This window comes from Gorilla gorilla, chromosome 2, assembly GCF_029281585.2.
Source record: "Gorilla gorilla gorilla isolate KB3781 chromosome 2, NHGRI_mGorGor1-v2.1_pri, whole genome shotgun sequence".
Lineage (NCBI taxonomy): Eukaryota > Metazoa > Chordata > Mammalia > Primates > Hominidae > Gorilla > Gorilla gorilla.
In genome coordinates this window covers 136,579,341-136,597,642 of record NC_086017.1, presented here as the reverse complement: position 1 = coordinate 136,597,642, position 18,302 = coordinate 136,579,341, and the positions used below count along the sequence as shown (strand labels likewise).

At 44.2% G+C, this 18,302-nt stretch overlaps 1 protein-coding gene and 1 pseudogene across 1 annotated transcript; both read right to left on the bottom strand.

Moving 5' to 3' along the window:
* Nucleotides 1–2,392: 2,392 nt before the first annotated feature.
* The window catches only part of LOC101131649 (olfactory receptor 7E24-like), a 124,988-nt pseudogene continuing 109,078 nt past the window's right edge, over nt 2,393–18,302 (bottom strand).
* Nucleotides 5,793–15,277, bottom strand: LOC129532776 (olfactory receptor 7E24-like). Its single transcript, XM_063703467.1, is given in 4 exon segments — nt 5,793–5,923; nt 10,981–12,033; nt 15,122–15,196; nt 15,199–15,277. Coding segments are annotated over 4 exon segments (1,305 nt in total). The 5' UTR covers nt 15,245–15,277.

Genomic DNA, 18,302 nt, shown 5'->3' with positions numbered 1-18,302 from the left:
TGTACACCTTGTGGTGTTATTCTTATTCTCCTAAGGGGAGGTTGCTTTTATTGTCACACGATGTATGTTCCATTTGATATTATTCATAATGTCCTAGAGGGGTGTCACTCCTTCTGTCACAGGGTTTGTACACCTTTTCAGATTACTCGTATTATCCCCATAAGATGTCACTCCTCATTTCACAGAGGGCGTACACTCTGTGATATTGTCGTCATATTCTAGGGAAATGTTATTTTTAATGTCACAGTGGGTGCACACCTTGTGAAATTATTCGCTATAATTTTGTGGAATGTTACCCCTAATGTCACACGGCGTGTACACACAGAGATGTTATGTACAATATGCTATGGAAATGTTACTCGTAATTCACAGGTCCTGTACACCCTTTAATATTCTTTGTATTCTTCTAGGAAAATTTTACTGCTAATATCACAGGGTGTGTAGACCCTGTCATAAAATTCCTAATATCCTAGCGGGAGTTCACTACTAATTTCACAATGCGTGTACACCCTTTGATATTATTCGTATTGTCCTGAAGAGATGTTACTACTGATGTGCCAATGCAGGTACATTCTCTGATCTTATTGGTTATATCCTCGGGGGTGTTACTTCTAATGTCACACGGGGTATACTCCCTGTGTTCGATTTCATAATATCCTAGGGCAATTTTACTTTTAATGACACAGGGGGTGTACACATTGTGATATTATTCGTGATATTCTAGAAAGATGTTATTCCTACTGTCACAGGGCTGTACACCCTGTGATACTATTCATAATTTCCCAAGGGTCTATACTCCTATTGGCACAGGCGATAACACCCTGTGACATTATTTGTAATATTCTAGCGAGATGATACTCCTGATGTCACAGGGGTTGTACACCCCGTGTTATTATTCTTACTATTCTAGGGGGATGTTACTCCTAATGTCACAGGGATGTACACCCTGTGATATTATTCATAGTGTACCAGAGGGATATTTGCAGTAATGTCACAATGCGTGTACACCTTGTGATATTATTTGTCATATCCTAATGTCACAGGGGGTGTGTTCCGTGTGATAGTCTTCCTAACATCCTAGAAGGATATTGCTCCTAACGTCACAGGGTGTGTACACCTTGTCACATCATTCATAATATCCTAAAACTACGTTATTCCTCAGGTCACAGGGGGTGTTCACCCTGTGATATTTTTCGTCATAGTTTTGTGGGATGTTACTCCTAAAGTCACACGGGGTGTACACAGAGTCACACAGTGATATGAGTTGTAATATTCTATAGACATGTTACTCGTAAATCACAGGGGCTGTACCTCCTGTGATATTATTCTTAATATTCTAGGGGAATGTTGCTACTATTGTCATGCCGTTGTACACCCTGTGATATGACTCGTCATATCCCAGCGGGATGTTACTACTAATGTCACAATGCCTGTACACCCTGTGATATGATTTGTAATATCCTAAAGAGATGTTACTACTAAGGTCACAATGCATGTACACCCTGTGATATGATTTGTTCTATCCTCGGGGTATGTTACTCCTAATGTCACATGGGGTGTACTCCCTGTCATATTATTTGTAATATCCAAGGGGGATATTATTTTTAATGTCACCGGGGGTGACATTACACATTAAAATGTGTATTAAACGCCTGTGATACTATTCCTAATATCCTAGGGGCATGCTCTTCCGAATGTCACATGGGGTGTACAACATGTGTGTACACCTGCTGTGATATTATTTGTAATATCCTAGGGGAATATTACTCCTGATGACACAGGCCGTGTACACCATGTGTGTACACGGCCTGTGTTATTATTCATAATATCCTAGGGGGATGTTTCTTTTAATGTCACAAAGAGTGTACAAAACGTCACAGAAGGTGTACACGTTGTGAGGTTATCTGTAATACCCTAGAATGATGTTACTCCTAATATGTCACAGGGGTGTACAGGCTTTGATGTTATTTATAATCTCATAGAGAGATATGACTTCAAATATCACAGTGGGTGTACACACATAGTGTATACCCTGGGATAGTATTCGTAATATCCTAGGGAGATACAACTCCTGATATCACAGTGCGTGTACCCCGTGTGTGTACACCCTTGATATTAGTCGTAATATCCAGGGTAAATATTACTCCTCATATCACACAGTGTACACACCCTGTGATATTTTTCCTCATACTTTAGGGAGATATTGCTTCTAACACCACAGTGGGTGTACCCCATGTGTGTGTACTCTGTGACAGTATATTCTATATCCTAGGGAGGTATTACTCCTAATATCACAGTGGGTGTTCACCCTGTGATATCATTCTTATTTGACCTTGCTGCCTTTTTTAACCCACCCTACAAAAGGAATGGAACAGATAAGAAGATATTGATATTAGACCTTGCTGCCGTGCGGCCGCCGCAGAACACTTTTAATATCCTTGTTTCTCAGGCTATAGATGAAGGGGTTCAGCATGGGGGTGACCACCGTGTACATCACTGAGGCCACTGCACCCTTTCTCAGGGAAGATGACACATCTGAACTGAGGTACCCTCCAACGCCTGTTCCATAAAATCAGCAAACAACTGACAGGTGAGACCCACAGGTGGAGAAGGCTTTATAGTTCCCACCTGATGATGAAACCCTCAGAATGGAGGAAACAATTTTATAGTAAGAGAAAAGGGTCCCCGAGATCTGAAGAAAACCAAATATGGCAGCAGGGAAATACATGATTATGTTATTGGTGAAGGTGTCACAACATGCAAGATGGGGGAGTTGAGAAGGGTCACAGAAGAAATTAGGAATTTCCACATCCTTGAAGTAGGTCATTTGTAAGGCAATCAAGTTGTGCAGCTGGGTGTCTAAAAGACTGAGAAAAAAAAAAAGACAACAAAACTAGAAAGCCACAGAAACACGGGTTCATGCTGGCTGAATGACATAGAGGGTGACAGATGGCTACAAACCGGTCATAGGCCATCACACTCAGGAGCGTGTCTCTCTTCCATGCCTCCAAAGATGGCAAAGAGAGACATCTGAGTCAGGCAGCCTGCATAGGAGATGACTCTGCTGTGAGATTGGATGTCCACAATCATCTTGGGGACCGTGGTGGAGGTGAAACCGATGTCAGGCAAGGACAGGTTGGAGAGGAAGAAGTACCTGGGGGTGCGGAGGTGGGAGTCAGGGCTGACGGCCAGGATGATGATCAGGTTCCCCAGCACCGTGACCAGGCACATGGACAGGAACAGCCCAGCAAGGACCAGCTGCCATTCCGGATCCTCTGAGGTTCTAGGAGGAGGAATATAGAGACATCTGTTAGATTCTGTGGGTCTGTAGAGATTGGGCACCTTTTGGCTAGAAAAGAGGGTTGAGAAATCGGAAACAAGTAAACCAACACCCAGCATCGTGTCTGCATTTTGGATAGAAGCAATTCACAAGTAATATTTTCAGATTTCAGAGCAATCCACACTCAGCAATATTTTGCAGTTCTGACAAGCTCAATTGTCTTCTAATGCTTTCATCATTGATTTCTGTGTTATTCACTTCTTGCTGTACACACCTGCCTCAGAGACACTGGATTCAAGAATGTTCCAAGAACCAGATCATCATATATAACAAATTCGTAATTGCTAGAAAAGACAGCCTATCTTCACCGAAGGAAACTATGTAATAAAACCATTCTCTTCACTTTAAGAAAAAGGTTATCCTAATTCAAGGAAATTAAGAACTCAAATATTTTATTTTATTTGAATAGATTGATACAAATTCCCTTGATTTAGAACATCTGTAAACACTGTATAACTTCTGAGACCATGCCATCTGGAAATGAAATTAAACTTGATAGTTCATAAGCAGAAAATAGTTCCACAGGCCAGTTAGGTCCTAGTGATTTCATCATTATGTTTTCTGACTTTTCTCCTTCAAGACAGTAATTGCTTACTCAAATCGGTGGGTCTTGTTTTAAAATTCATGGAAGCTATAACGCCTGTCCTTAGCTTCGGTGGACTTAGAGTTTTCATCAGAACGTTTGGCCGGACGCGCTGGCTCATGCCTGTGATCCCAGCATTTCGGGAGGCGGAGGAGGGCAGATCACGGGGTCAGGAGATCACGACCATCCCGGCCAAAATGGCGAAACTCCGCCTCTACTGAAAATACAAAAACTTTGCCCAGTATGGCGGCGCACGCCTGTAGTCCCAGCTACTCAGGTGGCTGAGGCAGGAGAATGGCTTGAACCTGGGAGGCAGAGGCTACAGTGAGCCGAGATCACACCATTGCACTCCAGCCTGGGCAACAAGAGCAAAACTCCGTCTCAAAAAACAAAAAAACAAAAAGACACGCTCTGTCACACTGACGTCACACTGATGACAACCAATTTTTGTGAACCAAGGAAGTGTCAATTCAATAATTCACATAGATGTTTACTTTTGCTATCTCCTTTGTGCCAAGCAACATATAGGCTCTGGGGAATCAGAAACAAAAGAGACTCACATGTTCCTCTCACAATACTCAGTACTTACTGAGATAAGGACAAAATAAAATGTCCCATCCGGAATGTAGGGAAACCAGAACTTCAGGTCAGGAGACATTTCCGTTGAACCGTATGGAGTTTAAGCTTAAAATATTAACGAATGTATCTAAAATTCATTTTGCCTTTACTTTACGCATCCATCACATAGAAATCACGCAGCGGGAACCCACGATCGGTTTCATCATCGCTCACTTCCATTGGATCAATTAGAAATCAATCAGATGAGAATGCTGAGTCTCAGAGGATGTATGTCTCACCCCTTGCCATACAGATAAGTAGAAAGGGTGGTATTGAAAATTAATGGCCAGACTCTAAGTCCCGGGCACTATACTTGATGGTCTCCCAACCCTCAAAATGTTGTGGGTTCTTTTTTGTTTTTGTTTTTGTTTTTGAGACGGATACTTGTTCTGTTGCCCAGGCTGGAGTGCAGTGGAGTGATCTCGGCTCACTGCAACCTCCGCATCCCAGATTCAAGCTATTCTCTTACCTCAGCCTGCCAAGTAGCTGAGATGACAGGCGCCCGCCACTACGTCCGGCTAATATTTTTCTCTTTTTAGGAGAGGCGGGGTTTCACCATGTTGGCCAGGCTGGTCTCGAACACCTGACCTTGTGATTCACATGCCTCAGCCTCCCAAAGTGCTGGGATTACAGGCGTGAGCCACCGCGCCCAGCTTCCAAAAGTTTTCAACAGAGCTCACAGGTCTTAACCACAGGCACATCGGAGGAGCATTTTTGAAACGGTTTCCAGCTTCCTCAATAGGAATGGAAACCAAACCCCGAATTGATGACTCCTTTGAGGAAGTCGAGAGCTGTAAGGAAAGCCAGGAACAGGGGCAAGGGAGAGATACATCCCGAATGATCCTGTGCCAATTCTTTCTGGAATCTTTGATGTGATCTCAGCTGCCCTTTCCATACTTGACACAGTGATTGTGGCACCCACTGGTCTAGCTGTGGTCTACAAGGAACCCCCAAAGGGAAGGGCACAGTGAGCAGGGGCATCAGCCCGAGTGACAAGGATTTGAGAGGGCAGGCTGGATGCAGGGAGAGGACTGGCCAAATGCCATGTGTCTGGCCTTAGACTGCCTGGTTCAAATTGGGCTTCATTCTTTTTGACTTCATGATCTGGTACAAGTTCTATGAAAATGTGTTGCTCCTTTTCTAGTCTGTAAAATCATCAGGAAATGTGCACTAATAACTGGGAGACTACGCAGATGAAATGAAACAAGCTGCATAGAGCACAGAGCTCAGAGCCTGGCCTTTAGGAAGCCCTCAGTAAGGGTTCATGATGCGGTGGTGTCTGTCATCATCCTCTTTATCCTCATCATCACCTTCATCATCTTTTTGTTGTTCTGAGGGAATAGTATAGAGGGACCCATTCCCTGCTAACGTGGGTGAGACGTCTATGTAAAGGACAACCAGTGGGGGAGGGAAGCAAAATTTTGAAGAATATTCCTGAGAGAGACCACCCCACCACAACCAAGAACAGAAACTCCACAGTCTGCTGAGCTGACAGTTTGCACGTTGGTCTCCTCCCATCTGCCCACGGCACTCTCCTGTTTGTCCTGAGGATGAGCAAATAAACAAGGCTCCCGACGGTCCCTCAGCACTCACTGAACTGCCCTTCCCCTCTGCTGGGCCATGACCACGGAGAACAGGTCCACTGTCCTCTCTGCGTGGTGCACATTGGAGGCTCAGACTCCATCCTCAAGGCTGGCCAGAAGACAGGGTGAAACATGAGCCTCCTGATACAGGTGACGGTTGTGGAGCCCACAGGACTGCAACCTCACACTGCAGGGCTGGAGGCACAGATTGAGTATTTACTATTCTATGGCCTGGGGGGCTCAAGGCACAGAACTCCTCATTAGCCAGAGTCGCCCAAGTTCCCCAAGCTCTAAGGATTTCCTCATCATCATGCAAGAAGAAGAAGAGAAAAGTGAGTGTCCATAGAAGTTCTGGGTCTCTTCCTCTAATCGGGAGAGAGCTTGTGTGTATTATTCGCTTCTTTCTTTTCTTTTACAAGATCCAAGTGCTTTAATTTTCATCTTTTATTATGGGAAAATATACCACGTATAAATGCTTAAAATTATAAATATAGATTATTTCATATAGAATGGCCAGTATAAACATTTATAATTTCCACTGTTTTTCAGTTTACAGTTTAATCACATTAGGTACATTCACATTGTTTAGCAACCATCACTGCCATCGTCTCCAGAACAGTTTTATCCTTGAAAATGGAAATTGCACCCATTAACCAAACTCTCCATTCCTCTCTCTCTCGCCCACCCCTGGGGGCCACCATTCTATTTTGAAACTCTATAAGTTTAACTACTCTAGACACGTGATATAAGTGGAATCATACCGTGCTTAATTTTTTTGGTTTGTTTGTTTTGGAGACAGAGTCTTTCTCTGTCGCCCAGGCTGGAGTGCAGTGGCGTGGTCTCAGCTGACTGCCACCTCCACATCGTGGGTTCAAGCGATTCTTGTGTCTCAGTCTCCCGAGTAGTTGGGATTACAGGCGTGCGCCACCACGCCCAGCTAATTGTTCTATTTTTGATAGAGACGAGCTTTCACCATACTGGCCAGTCTGGTCTCGAACTCCTGACCTTAAGTGATCCGCCTGCCTCAGCCTCCCAACCTGCTGGGGTTACAGGTGCGAGCCACTGAGCCTGGTCATCTTTATCCTTTTGGGATTTATTTATTTCACTGACGAGAATGTCTTCAAGGTTCATCCGTGTTGCAGCCTGTGTCAGAAGTGCCTGTCTGGTTGCTGGGGTGTTTGTTTTTTTTTTTTGGTTTTGTTTTGTTTTGTGTTTCCATGGAGTCTCACTCTGTCGCACAGGCTGGAGTGCAGTGGCACAATCTGGGCTCACTGCAACCTCCGCCTCCCGGGTTCCAGCCATTCTTGTGCCTCAGTCTCCCGAGTAACTGGGTCTATAGGCACACGCCATCACGCTTGTCTCATTTTTTGCATTTTCAGTAGAGACAGGGTTTCACCAAGATGGGCAGGCTGGTCTTGAATTCCTGACCTCAGGTGATCCGCCCACCTCGGTCTTCCAAGATGCTGGGATTACAGGCGTGAGCCACCGCACCGGCCAGAAGTGCCTGCCTTTTTAAGGCTGAATAGTCTTCCATCGCATGAATGAACTGCAAGTGTGCTTTTTCATTCATCTGTCCACGAACCCTTGGGTTGCTTCCACATTTTGGTTGTTGTGAATAACGCTGCTATGAATTTGGGTGTGCAAATCTCTCTTCCACTCCTGCCTTCTAATTCTTTTTGGCAGGTACCCACAAGTGCCACTGCAGGAACATCTGATAATCCTGTTTCTACTTTTTCCGGTACACGCCATACTATTTTCCCTGTTCCTTCACGGTTTTACATTCCCTCCAATCAGATTCGAGCATTCCTACTTCCCTCTAGTTTCACCAATGCTTGTTTGTTTATCATATCCATCCAAATGTGTGGTATCACATTCTTGGTTTGATTTGCGCTTCCCTATGATGAGTGACTTTCAACATCATTTTAGATGCTTATTGGCCATTGCTGTATCTTCTTTAGGAACACGTCTACTCGAGTCTTCTGACCATTGTTGATGGGATGCTTTGGGTTTCTTGTTGTTTAGTTCTAGCTGTTCTTGTATATGATGCATATCAGCCTCTTTTCACAGATATGATTTGCAAATATTTTTCCTAATCCATGGGTTACCTTTTCACTCAGTTCACAGTGTTTGCTGATGCACAAAAGTGTCTGTCATTTAGATGTAATCCAAGGAATCTAATTTTCTTTAGTTGCCTATGCTTTTGGTGTCATATCCCAGAAAGCATTGCCCAATCTGATGTCATGAAAGTGTGGCCAATGTTTTCTTTTAGGCGTATTATACTTTCAGCACTTGGGGTTAGGTCTTTGATCCAGTTTGTATTAATATTTGCACCTGGTGTGACATAGAGTCCACCTTCATTCTTCTGCATGTGGAAATCAAGTTTCTCCAACACCATTTCTTGAAAAGGCTGCTTTTCCACCAATGGACTTTCTTAGCACTCATGTGAAAAATCATTTGAACATATAGGTGAGAAGTTATTTCTGGGCTCCAAAACAAACAAACAACAACAGACAACAGATAAGGATGCAGCATGGGCCGGGCACCATTGCTCACGCTTGTAATCCAAGCACTTTGGGAGGCCAAGGCGGGCAGATCACCTGAGGTCAGGAGTTCAAGACCAGCCTGACAGACAGGAAGAAACCCCCGTCTCTACTAGAAATACAACATTAGCTGGGTGTGCTGGCGCATGCCTGTAATCCCAGCTGCTCGGGAGATGGAGGCAGGAGAATCGCTTGAACCCAGGAGGCAGAGGTTGCGGTGAGCCAAGATTGCACCATTACACTCCAGCCTGGGCAACAAGAGTGAAACTCTCTCTCAAAACAAAAAACCAAAAACAAAAATCTGGCATGATTTCGAGAGCAGAAAGTGAATAGCTGAAAAACCAGCATAATGAGAAAGTTAGGAAGCTTCTTACCAAAGCATCTGGAAATATGCAAGAAATTCTTGTGAACTAAAATTTTCATACTGTACTATCAAACACTAGAACTCAGTTATTCCATCTTTCTGTATTTTGGGACCCAATTATCCACTTCTCTTCATTCCCCATCCCACCCTTTTTCTTCCTAGCGTCTGCTAACCACCCTTATACTTTCCACCTTCCTGAGATTCCTTTTGTGTGTAGGTTTGTGATGGAGTCTCTTTCTGTTGCCCAGGTTGGAGTATACAGGCACAATCCGGGATCGCTGCAACCTCCGCCTCCCGAGTTCAAGCGCTTCTTGGGCCTCAGCCCTCAGAGTAGCTGAGACTACAGGCACGCGTCACCACGCCTGGCTAATTGTTTGTGTTTTTAGTAGAGATGGGGTTTCACCATGTTGTCCAGGCGGGTCTCGAACTCTGGGCCTCAAGTGATCCGTGCGACTCGGCCTCCCACAGTGCTGGGATTACAGGCCTGGGCCACCACACCTGGCCAAGATTTTCTTTTTTGTTCCTACATGGAAGTGAGGATATGAAATATTTGTCATTCTGTGCCTGGCTTATTTCACTTAATATAAAGACCTGCAATCTCATCCATTTTGTCTGCAGTGGAGAGGATTTTGTTTATTCCTTTTTAGGCTGAATAATACTTCATTGCGTGTGTATACCACAGTTTCTCAATTGAAACAAATTTCTAAAAAGCAAATATTTTTAACATGTCTCGGAATGTGAAACTTCAGGGATACTGTGCCCGTTTTATTCTTTTCTATTTCCCATCTTATGTATATGCAAGTGTATAACGAAGCAGCAATCAAAGTGTGTATAAATCTGTAATTTCAACAAATGTAAAATAAAAATGCTAAGTGGTGGCTGGGCGCGGTCTCTCATGCCAGTAATCCCAGAACACTGGGAGGCGGAAGTGGGCGGATCACCTGAGGTTGGGAGTTCACGACCAGCCTGACCAATATGGAGAACCACTGTCTGTACTAAAAATACCAAAAAAAAAAAAAAAAATTAGCCAGGCATGGTAGCGCATGCCTGTAATCTCAGCTACATGGAAGGCTGAGAGAGGAGAATCGCTTGAATACGGGAGGCAGAGGTTGCAGTGAGCCGAGATCGTGCCATTGCACTCCAGCCTGGGCAACAAGAGTGAAACTCTGCCTCAAAAAGAAAAAAAAAAAGAAAAAGAAAAAAATAGAAAATGTTAAATGGTAAGAAACAACAGCCTAATAAACATTTGTTTGGTGTTGATGGACAATGCATTTGAAGATAATATTTGAAGAAATCATATTACAATTAATTTCTGTTCTTACTCATTGGAGCTTGATGCCTCTAAAAACTTCATCATTGGAACCACGTCTGGTGCTTTAAAAAAAAAAAAAAAAAAAAAAAAAAAAAACCCACATACTCACACAGGTGCAGGCAAATCAGAATCTCAGGTATTGAGACCCAGGCCTCATCATGTGTAAGCTCCCCAGGTGATTTGACTCAAAGCCAAGATTGAGGAAAGGCGACATGGATCTCTACACATAATCTGCCTAAATAGATTCTCTAGAAGCAGTTTATAAAGAAATTCCACATGAACCCTGGAAGAGGATATGAATTTGATGTACAGTATGTCCTCACTTAACACCTTTGAAAGTCTCTTCGAAACTTCACCTTTAAGCAAAATTAGGTAGAGTGAAACCACTTATTCCTCACCAACATTATAACTACATGACTTTGAACGCACCAATGGTGTTGGAGGACCTGCTGTACATTGCTTCCATAAAGTCAATTTTCAGGGAATTCCAAAATGAAGTGAGGACTTCATGTATATAAAAAGATGGTTGTGATTCCACCTGGATGACAGGGTTATTGCTCAGAAACTAAAGGAGGCCGCCTAGGTAGAGAGGATTCTGTCATGAGGTTTCTGCTAAACAAAGGATCCCAGAAATCCTCACCCATTCCAGTTAAAGGCATAACGAAGAAAGCAACATTCACAAAGGAAATTCGGAAAGGAATAAAAGCCATCAAGCCACAGAAATAATGTGACCAAGGGGCAGGATTTGCAGATGTAGGGATTGAATGTGGTTGCCCTTTCTTACCCACACCAGAAAAAGGATGGAACAGATCATGAGATTCGACTGCTCTGCTGCGCACCCTCCACAGGGCACTTTGAATGTCCCTGTTTCTCAGGCTGTAGATGAAAGGGTTCAGCATGGGGGTGACCACAGCGTACATCACTGACACCACCACACCATTCCTGAGGGGTGGTGCCACAGCTGAAGTCAGGTACACGCCAATGCCTGTTCCATAAAATAAGCAAAAAACCGCCAGGTGAGAGCCACAGGCTGAGAAGGCTTTGTACTTCCCATCTGACGATGAAATCCTTAGAATGGAGGGGACAATTTTATAGTAAGACAAAAGGATCCCTGAAATGGGAAGAAAACCAAACATAGTACTATCGAAATATATGAATATGCTATTGATGACGCTGTCAGAACAGGCAAGCTTGAGAAGTTGAGATGGCTCACAGACAAAATTAGAGATTTCCACATTCTTGAAGAAGGTGAATTGTAACACAATCCAACTGTGCAGCTGGGAATCCAACAGGCTAAGGAAAAAGGACACCAAAACGAAGAAGACGCAGAGGTGAGGATTCACAATGACTGGGTAGTGCAGAGGGCGACAGATGGCTACAAAGCAGTCATAGGCCATCACAGTCAGGAACATGTCTACTATATATGCAAAAAGTACCAAGAAAGACATCCGTGTCAGGCAGCCCGCATAAGAGATGACTCTGCTATGCGACCCCATGTCCACAATCATCTTGGGAACCGTGGCCGAGGTGAAACGGATGTCAGCCCAGCACAGGTTGGAGAGGAAGAAGTACATGGGGGTGTGGAGGCGGGAGTCAGAGCTGACAGCCAGGATGATGAGCAGGTTCCTCAGCACCGTGACCAGATACATGGACAGGGACAGCCCAGCAAGGACGGTCTGCAGTTCTGGATCCTCTGAGAGTTCCAGGAGGAGGAATTCTCAGACACCTGTGAGATTCCGTGGCTCTGTGTGACTTGGACACCTTGGGAAGAAAAGAGGATTGGAAAAATAAAAGATAAAAACCAGCCCTTAATGCTGTGTGTATATTTTGGATGCAAGCAATTCACAAGGAACATTTTCACACTTGAGGACCATATACCGTCAGCAATATTTCTCAGTTGTGACAAACCCAAAAATCTCAGAATTATTACATGATTTACTTTTTTCTATTCAACTCCTTCTGTACATACTACTTTGGAGAAAATCCACGGAAGAATGTTAGAAGACCAAAACGTCATATATAACAAATCCGTGATCTCAGTAAAATACGGCCTACTCTTTTCAGAAAAAATAAAATGCAATGAAGATGCTCTTCTCTTTCTAAGAAAAAGATCTCAGCCTAATTGAAAGAAATTAAGAAGCAGTGAAATACACTCTGTTTTATTCTGACACCGTGCGACAAATTCCTTTGAAGTAGAATATGTAAAAGGATGATACAAGAGCTAGGACGGCATTATCTAAAAACGAAATCCAAACTTAGAGTTCTTAATCGGAAGACCTTTTAACATGCCAGTTACTTTTCATATTTATTTTCCTCCTTAGGTTTTCTGACATCATTTCTTCATAAAAGTACATGCACACTCAAAGATGGGAGCTGTGTTTCCAAATTAATTGAATGTATAACTCTTGGCCGAGAGCCATGGCTTACACCTGTAATCCCAGCACTTTGGGCGGCCGAGGCCGACGGATCACCTGAGGTCAGGAGTTCCAGACCAGCCTGGCCAACGTGGTGAAACCCCGTCTCTAGTGAAAATAAAAAAAAATTAGCCGGGCCTGGAGGCGGGTAACCCTAGCTACTCGGGAGGCTGAAGCAGGAGAATCCCTTAGAACCTGGAAGGCAGATATTGCACACCCTGTGATATTATTTTGGATATCCTAGGGAGATATTGCTCCTGACATCAGAGTGGGCGTACACCCTGTGATATTGTCTGTAATATCCTAGAAAGATGTTGCTCCTAATATCACAGTGGCTGCACACCCTGTGATATTAATTGTACTATCCTACAGAGATATTACTCCTAATAATACAGTGGGTGTACACACTGTGATATTATTCATAATATATTATGGAGATACGATTCCTGATATCACAGTGAGTGTACACCATGTTTATACACCCTGTGATATTATTCATAATTACAGAGATACGACTCCTGATATCATAGTGAGTGTACACCATGTTTGTACACCCTGTGATATTATTTGTAACAACTTAGAAAAATATTACAGCTAATATCAAAGTGGGTGTACACCCTGTGATGTTCTTTGTTATCTACTCGGTAGATATTACTCCTAATATCACAGTGAGTGTACACCATGTGTGTACACACTGTGAAATTATTCGTAATACCCTAGGAAGATATTACTCCTAATATCACAGTGGGTGTACACCCTGTGATATTATTTGTAATCACCTAGGGAGATATGATTCCTAATATTCCAGTGGGTGTACACTGTGCGATGTTGTTTGTAATGTCCTAGGAAGATATTATTCCTAATATCAAAGTGGATGTATGCCATGTGTGTACACTCTGTGATATAATTCATAATATCCCAGAGAGATATTTCTCCTAATATCACAGTGGGTGTACACTCTGTGATATTATTCGTACTATCCTAGAGAGATATTGCTCCCAGTATCACAGTGGGTGTATGCCCTGTGATATTATTCATCATATCCTAGAGAGACTTTAGCTCTAATATTACAGTTTCTGTACACCCTGTGGTATTATTCATAATATCCTAGGGAGATATTATTCCTAACATCACAGTGTGTGTACACCATGGGTGGGCACCCTATGATGTTTCTCGTCATATCCTAGGGGGATATTACCCTTAATGTCACAGTGGGTGTACGCCATGTGTGTACACACTGAGATGTTATGCATAATATCCTAGGGAGAAATTACGCCTAAAGTTACACTGGGTGTACACCATGTGTTTATGTTCTCTGATGCTATTCGTAACATCTTAGAAAGTTATTAGTCCTAGTGCCACAGTGGGTGTATACCATGTGTGTACACTCTGTGATGTTCTTGGTATTATCCTAGGGAGATAGTTCTCATAACACCACCATAGGTGTACATCATGTCTGTACTGCCTGTGGTGTTATTGGTTATGTCCTGGGTTGATATTACTCCTAATATCACCGTGAGTGCACACATGGGGGTACACGTGGGTGTACATTCTGTGATGTTATTCATAATATCCTAGGGAGATATCACTCCTTGTGTCATAGTGGGTGTACGGCCTTGTGATATTCTTGGTAGTATCCTTGGGACGTATTACTCCTGTTATCACAGTGGGTGTACACCCTGTGATAGTATTTGTCATATCCTAGGGAGATATTACTGTATACCTTGTGATATTATTTGTGATATTTTAGGGAGCTATTTCTCCTAAAGTCAGAGTGGGTCTACACCCTGTAATATTCTTCCTAATATCACAGTGGGTGTACACCATGAGTGATATTTTTTCTAATATCCAGCGGGTAAGAGGATGATATTGCTTCCAATATCACAGAAGGTGTACACACCCCTGTGACATTGTTCCTAATATCCAGGGAAGGAGAGGATGACATTATTCCCAATATCACTGGGGGTGTACCACCTCCCGCCGGGATACTGTTCTTAATATCCGGAGGTGGAGACAATGATGTTACTCCCAATATCACAGGGGGTGTACACCACCCCTGTTTGTAAACACCCCCTGTGATATTGTTCCAAATGGCCTGTGAAAGAGTAAATATGACTCCCATTATCGCGGGAGGTGTTCAGCCCTGATGATATTGTTTTCTAACATCCAGGGAAGGAGAGTATGCTATTACTCCCAATATCGCAGGGGTTGTACACCCTTTTGTGTTTTTGTGCGCAATATCCAGGAAAATAGAGGATGATATTACTCCCAATATCGAAGTAATTGTACAGCACCCCTGTGATATTCTTCTTCATATCCAGAAAGGAAAAGAATGATATTACTCCCAACAGGGTAGGAAATGTATACTCGCGCTGTGATATCTTTCCCAATATCCAGGTGGGGAGAGGATCATATTACTTCCAATGTCGCAGGGTGTGTACACCCCTCTGTGATCTTGTTGCTAACATCCAGGTTTGGGGAGGACGACATTACTCCCAATATCGCAGGGGGAGTACACTCCCCCGTGACCTTGTTAGTCATTTCCTGGGTGGAGAGGATGATATTACTCCCAATATCGCAGAGGGTGTACACACCCCTGTGAAAATCTTCCTCATATCCAGAGGGAGAGAGGATGGTATTACTACCAGTACCGCAGGGGGGTTACACAGCCCTGTGATACTCTTCCTAATATCCACAGGGAGAGAGGATGATATGACTCCCAATATCACAGCGAGTGTACACAACCCTGTGATATTGTTCCTAATATCCAGCGAAAGAGGATGATATGACTCTCAATATTGCAGAGGGTGTACACCCCTCCTGTAATATTGTTCTGAATACCCTGGGAGGGAGAGGGTAAGGTTACGTTGAATATGGCAGGGAATGTACACCCTCCCCCCTCTGATATCCTTCCTAATGTCCAGGGGAAGAGAGGAAAATTTTACTCCCAATATCGCAGAGACAGTACACCCCACCTGTGATGTTGTTCCCAATATGCAAGGGGGGAGAGGATGATACTACTCTCAATATCACAGGGCTGTTCACATCCCCAGTGACATTTTTCCTAATATCTAGGGGAGAGACAATTATATGACAGCAAATATCGCAGGGTCTGTACTTCCCTTCCTGATATTGTTCCTAATATCCAGGGCGGAAGAGGATGATATCAAATATGAAAGGGGCTGTACACCCCCCACCCCTACGATATTGTTCTTAATATTCATGAGGGGAGACGATGATATTACTCCAAATATCGCAGGGGTTGTTGACACCCCCCTGTGATATTGTTTCTGATATCCGGGGGGGAGAAAATCATATTCCTTCCAATATTGCAGGTGGTGTATACCACACCTGAAATATGGCACCGAATATCCAAAGAGGGAGAGGATGGTATTAATACCAATATTGAAGTGTGTGCACACGCCCCTTGTGATATGGTTTTTAATATCCAGTGGGACGATGATATTAGTCCCAACATCCCAGAGGGTGTACACTACCCCTGTGATATTGTCCCTAACTTCCAGAGGGGAGAGGATGATATCACTCCCAATACCTCAGAAGTTGTACATCCCCCGTGATAATGTTCATCATATCCAGGGAGGCACAGGATGACATTCCATTGAATTTCGTGACAGGCGTACACGCACAGTGTGATATTGTTCCTAATATCCAAGAAGGGAGAGGATGATACTACTCCCAATAAAGCAGTGGGTGTACATTACCCCTGTGTTATTGTCTCTAATATCCGGGGCTGGGGGAGGTGGGGAGAGGATAACGTTCCCTCAAATTTAGGAGGTGGTTTGATGCCCCTTGTGCTGCTGTTTTAAATATCCAGCGGGGAAGACAACAGCACTATTTTTGATAGTCCGATTCATCCGCTCCACCTTTCCGGAACTCTGAGGCCGGGAGGCGGCATGCAGTTTCCGTGTGATCCCCAATAACTTTGCTGTCTTCTGTACCAAGGCAGCCAAAAACGCAGGCCCATTATCTGAGCCGATCCATAAGGGCAGTCAAAATCTAGGAATCAGATCTCGAGGAAGCACAGGGGTTACTTCATGAGCTTTCTCAGTTCGTGTTGGATAGGCCTCCACCCACCCAGAGTAGGTACGCCCAAGAACTAGTACATACTTGTTACCTCCACACTTTGGCATCTCTCTGAAGTCTACCTGGAGATCTTCAAAGGGGGCTGCTCCATAAGCTTGTATGCCGGGCAGAATGGCTGGACCTCGCCTCGCATCATGCTGTCGGCAGGTAACACACCACTGCCTCACCGTTTTGGCAAGGGCTGACAAAGGCGAGATGTAGAAATACCAGCCTAACAACTTTTCCAGTGACTCCTGACCTCGATGGGTGGTTTCTTGCACAGCCAGTACAACTGCAACTCCTAGCAGCTGTGGCACAGCTACTGTCCCATCCGGTAACCGAATCCATCCTTCCTCCATCACTTGTCCTTCCCTCTACCTGGAGACAGTCCTTTTCTTCTTTAGAAGAAGGAGGTCCAAGATCAGGTGCTTGAGGGAGCACTGATGCCTGGAAGGGGGCAGATGCTGTTTTTCGAGCCTCTGAGTTGTTATGCCCAGACCATTAATTCCCCAAAGAAGACCACCAGAGTCCAGAGTCAAAGCCAAGCGGCAAGGATCTTTACTACAAGTTCGAACCTGGTCCCTCCACTCCACAGCATACAAGAGGGCCCTGAACAATGCGAGTGTTTGCTTTTTATAGCCTGAGAGTTACAGGGGAACAAAGGAATTCTTTTGGTTCCCGCTTTTTCAGTAAAACTTTGAACGGCTGTCTCCTTATCGGAGACTTTCCTGGTGGTGTTTGTACTGGGCTCAGGAAGTTTGAGAGATATATGGCGATATGTGGTGAGATGGGAGGATGGGATGTGTTTGTACTGGGCTTGTTTGTTTTGAGCCCGGGGCTGAGGAATGTGCCCGGCTCCTTTCAGAGTCAGTGCGGGGATTCCCCAAACCCAGCAACATGGAAGCTCGCTGGTGTCCTCTGCAATGCGTAACTGCCACCTTGTGGGGTTTCCATACTGCTTCTAATCATTGCAAGATTTCTTGTTGATATTTTCTGTCTTTTACCCCAGAGTTCAGTAGGCCCTTTTCTATCACGCTTCATGCACTTGATGGGTTAAAAAGACATACCGAGAATCAGTGTAAATGTTTACAGTCTCACCCTCACTGAGTTCTAAGGCCTGAATGAAAGCAATGAGTTCAGCTTTCTGGGCTGAAGTGGCCTGGGGCAATGATCTGGCTTCAACAACAGTGTCCAGGGTTATCACTCCATACCCTGCACCTCTCTCTCTCCTTGGGGGCTGAAGAAGCTGCTCCCATCCACGTATAGTTCCCAGTCTCCTGATGCCCAAGGCTGGTCCCAGAGGTCAGGTCTGCTAGAGTCAACTGAGTCTAACACTTCTACACAATCAGGCTCAACAGGGCTCTCTGATACCGGGAGCAAGGTGGCGGGGTGTAGGGTGTTACAAACTTCAATGGTTATACGGGGATTCTCACAGAGCAAAGTTTGGTACTTGGTGAGTCTGGCA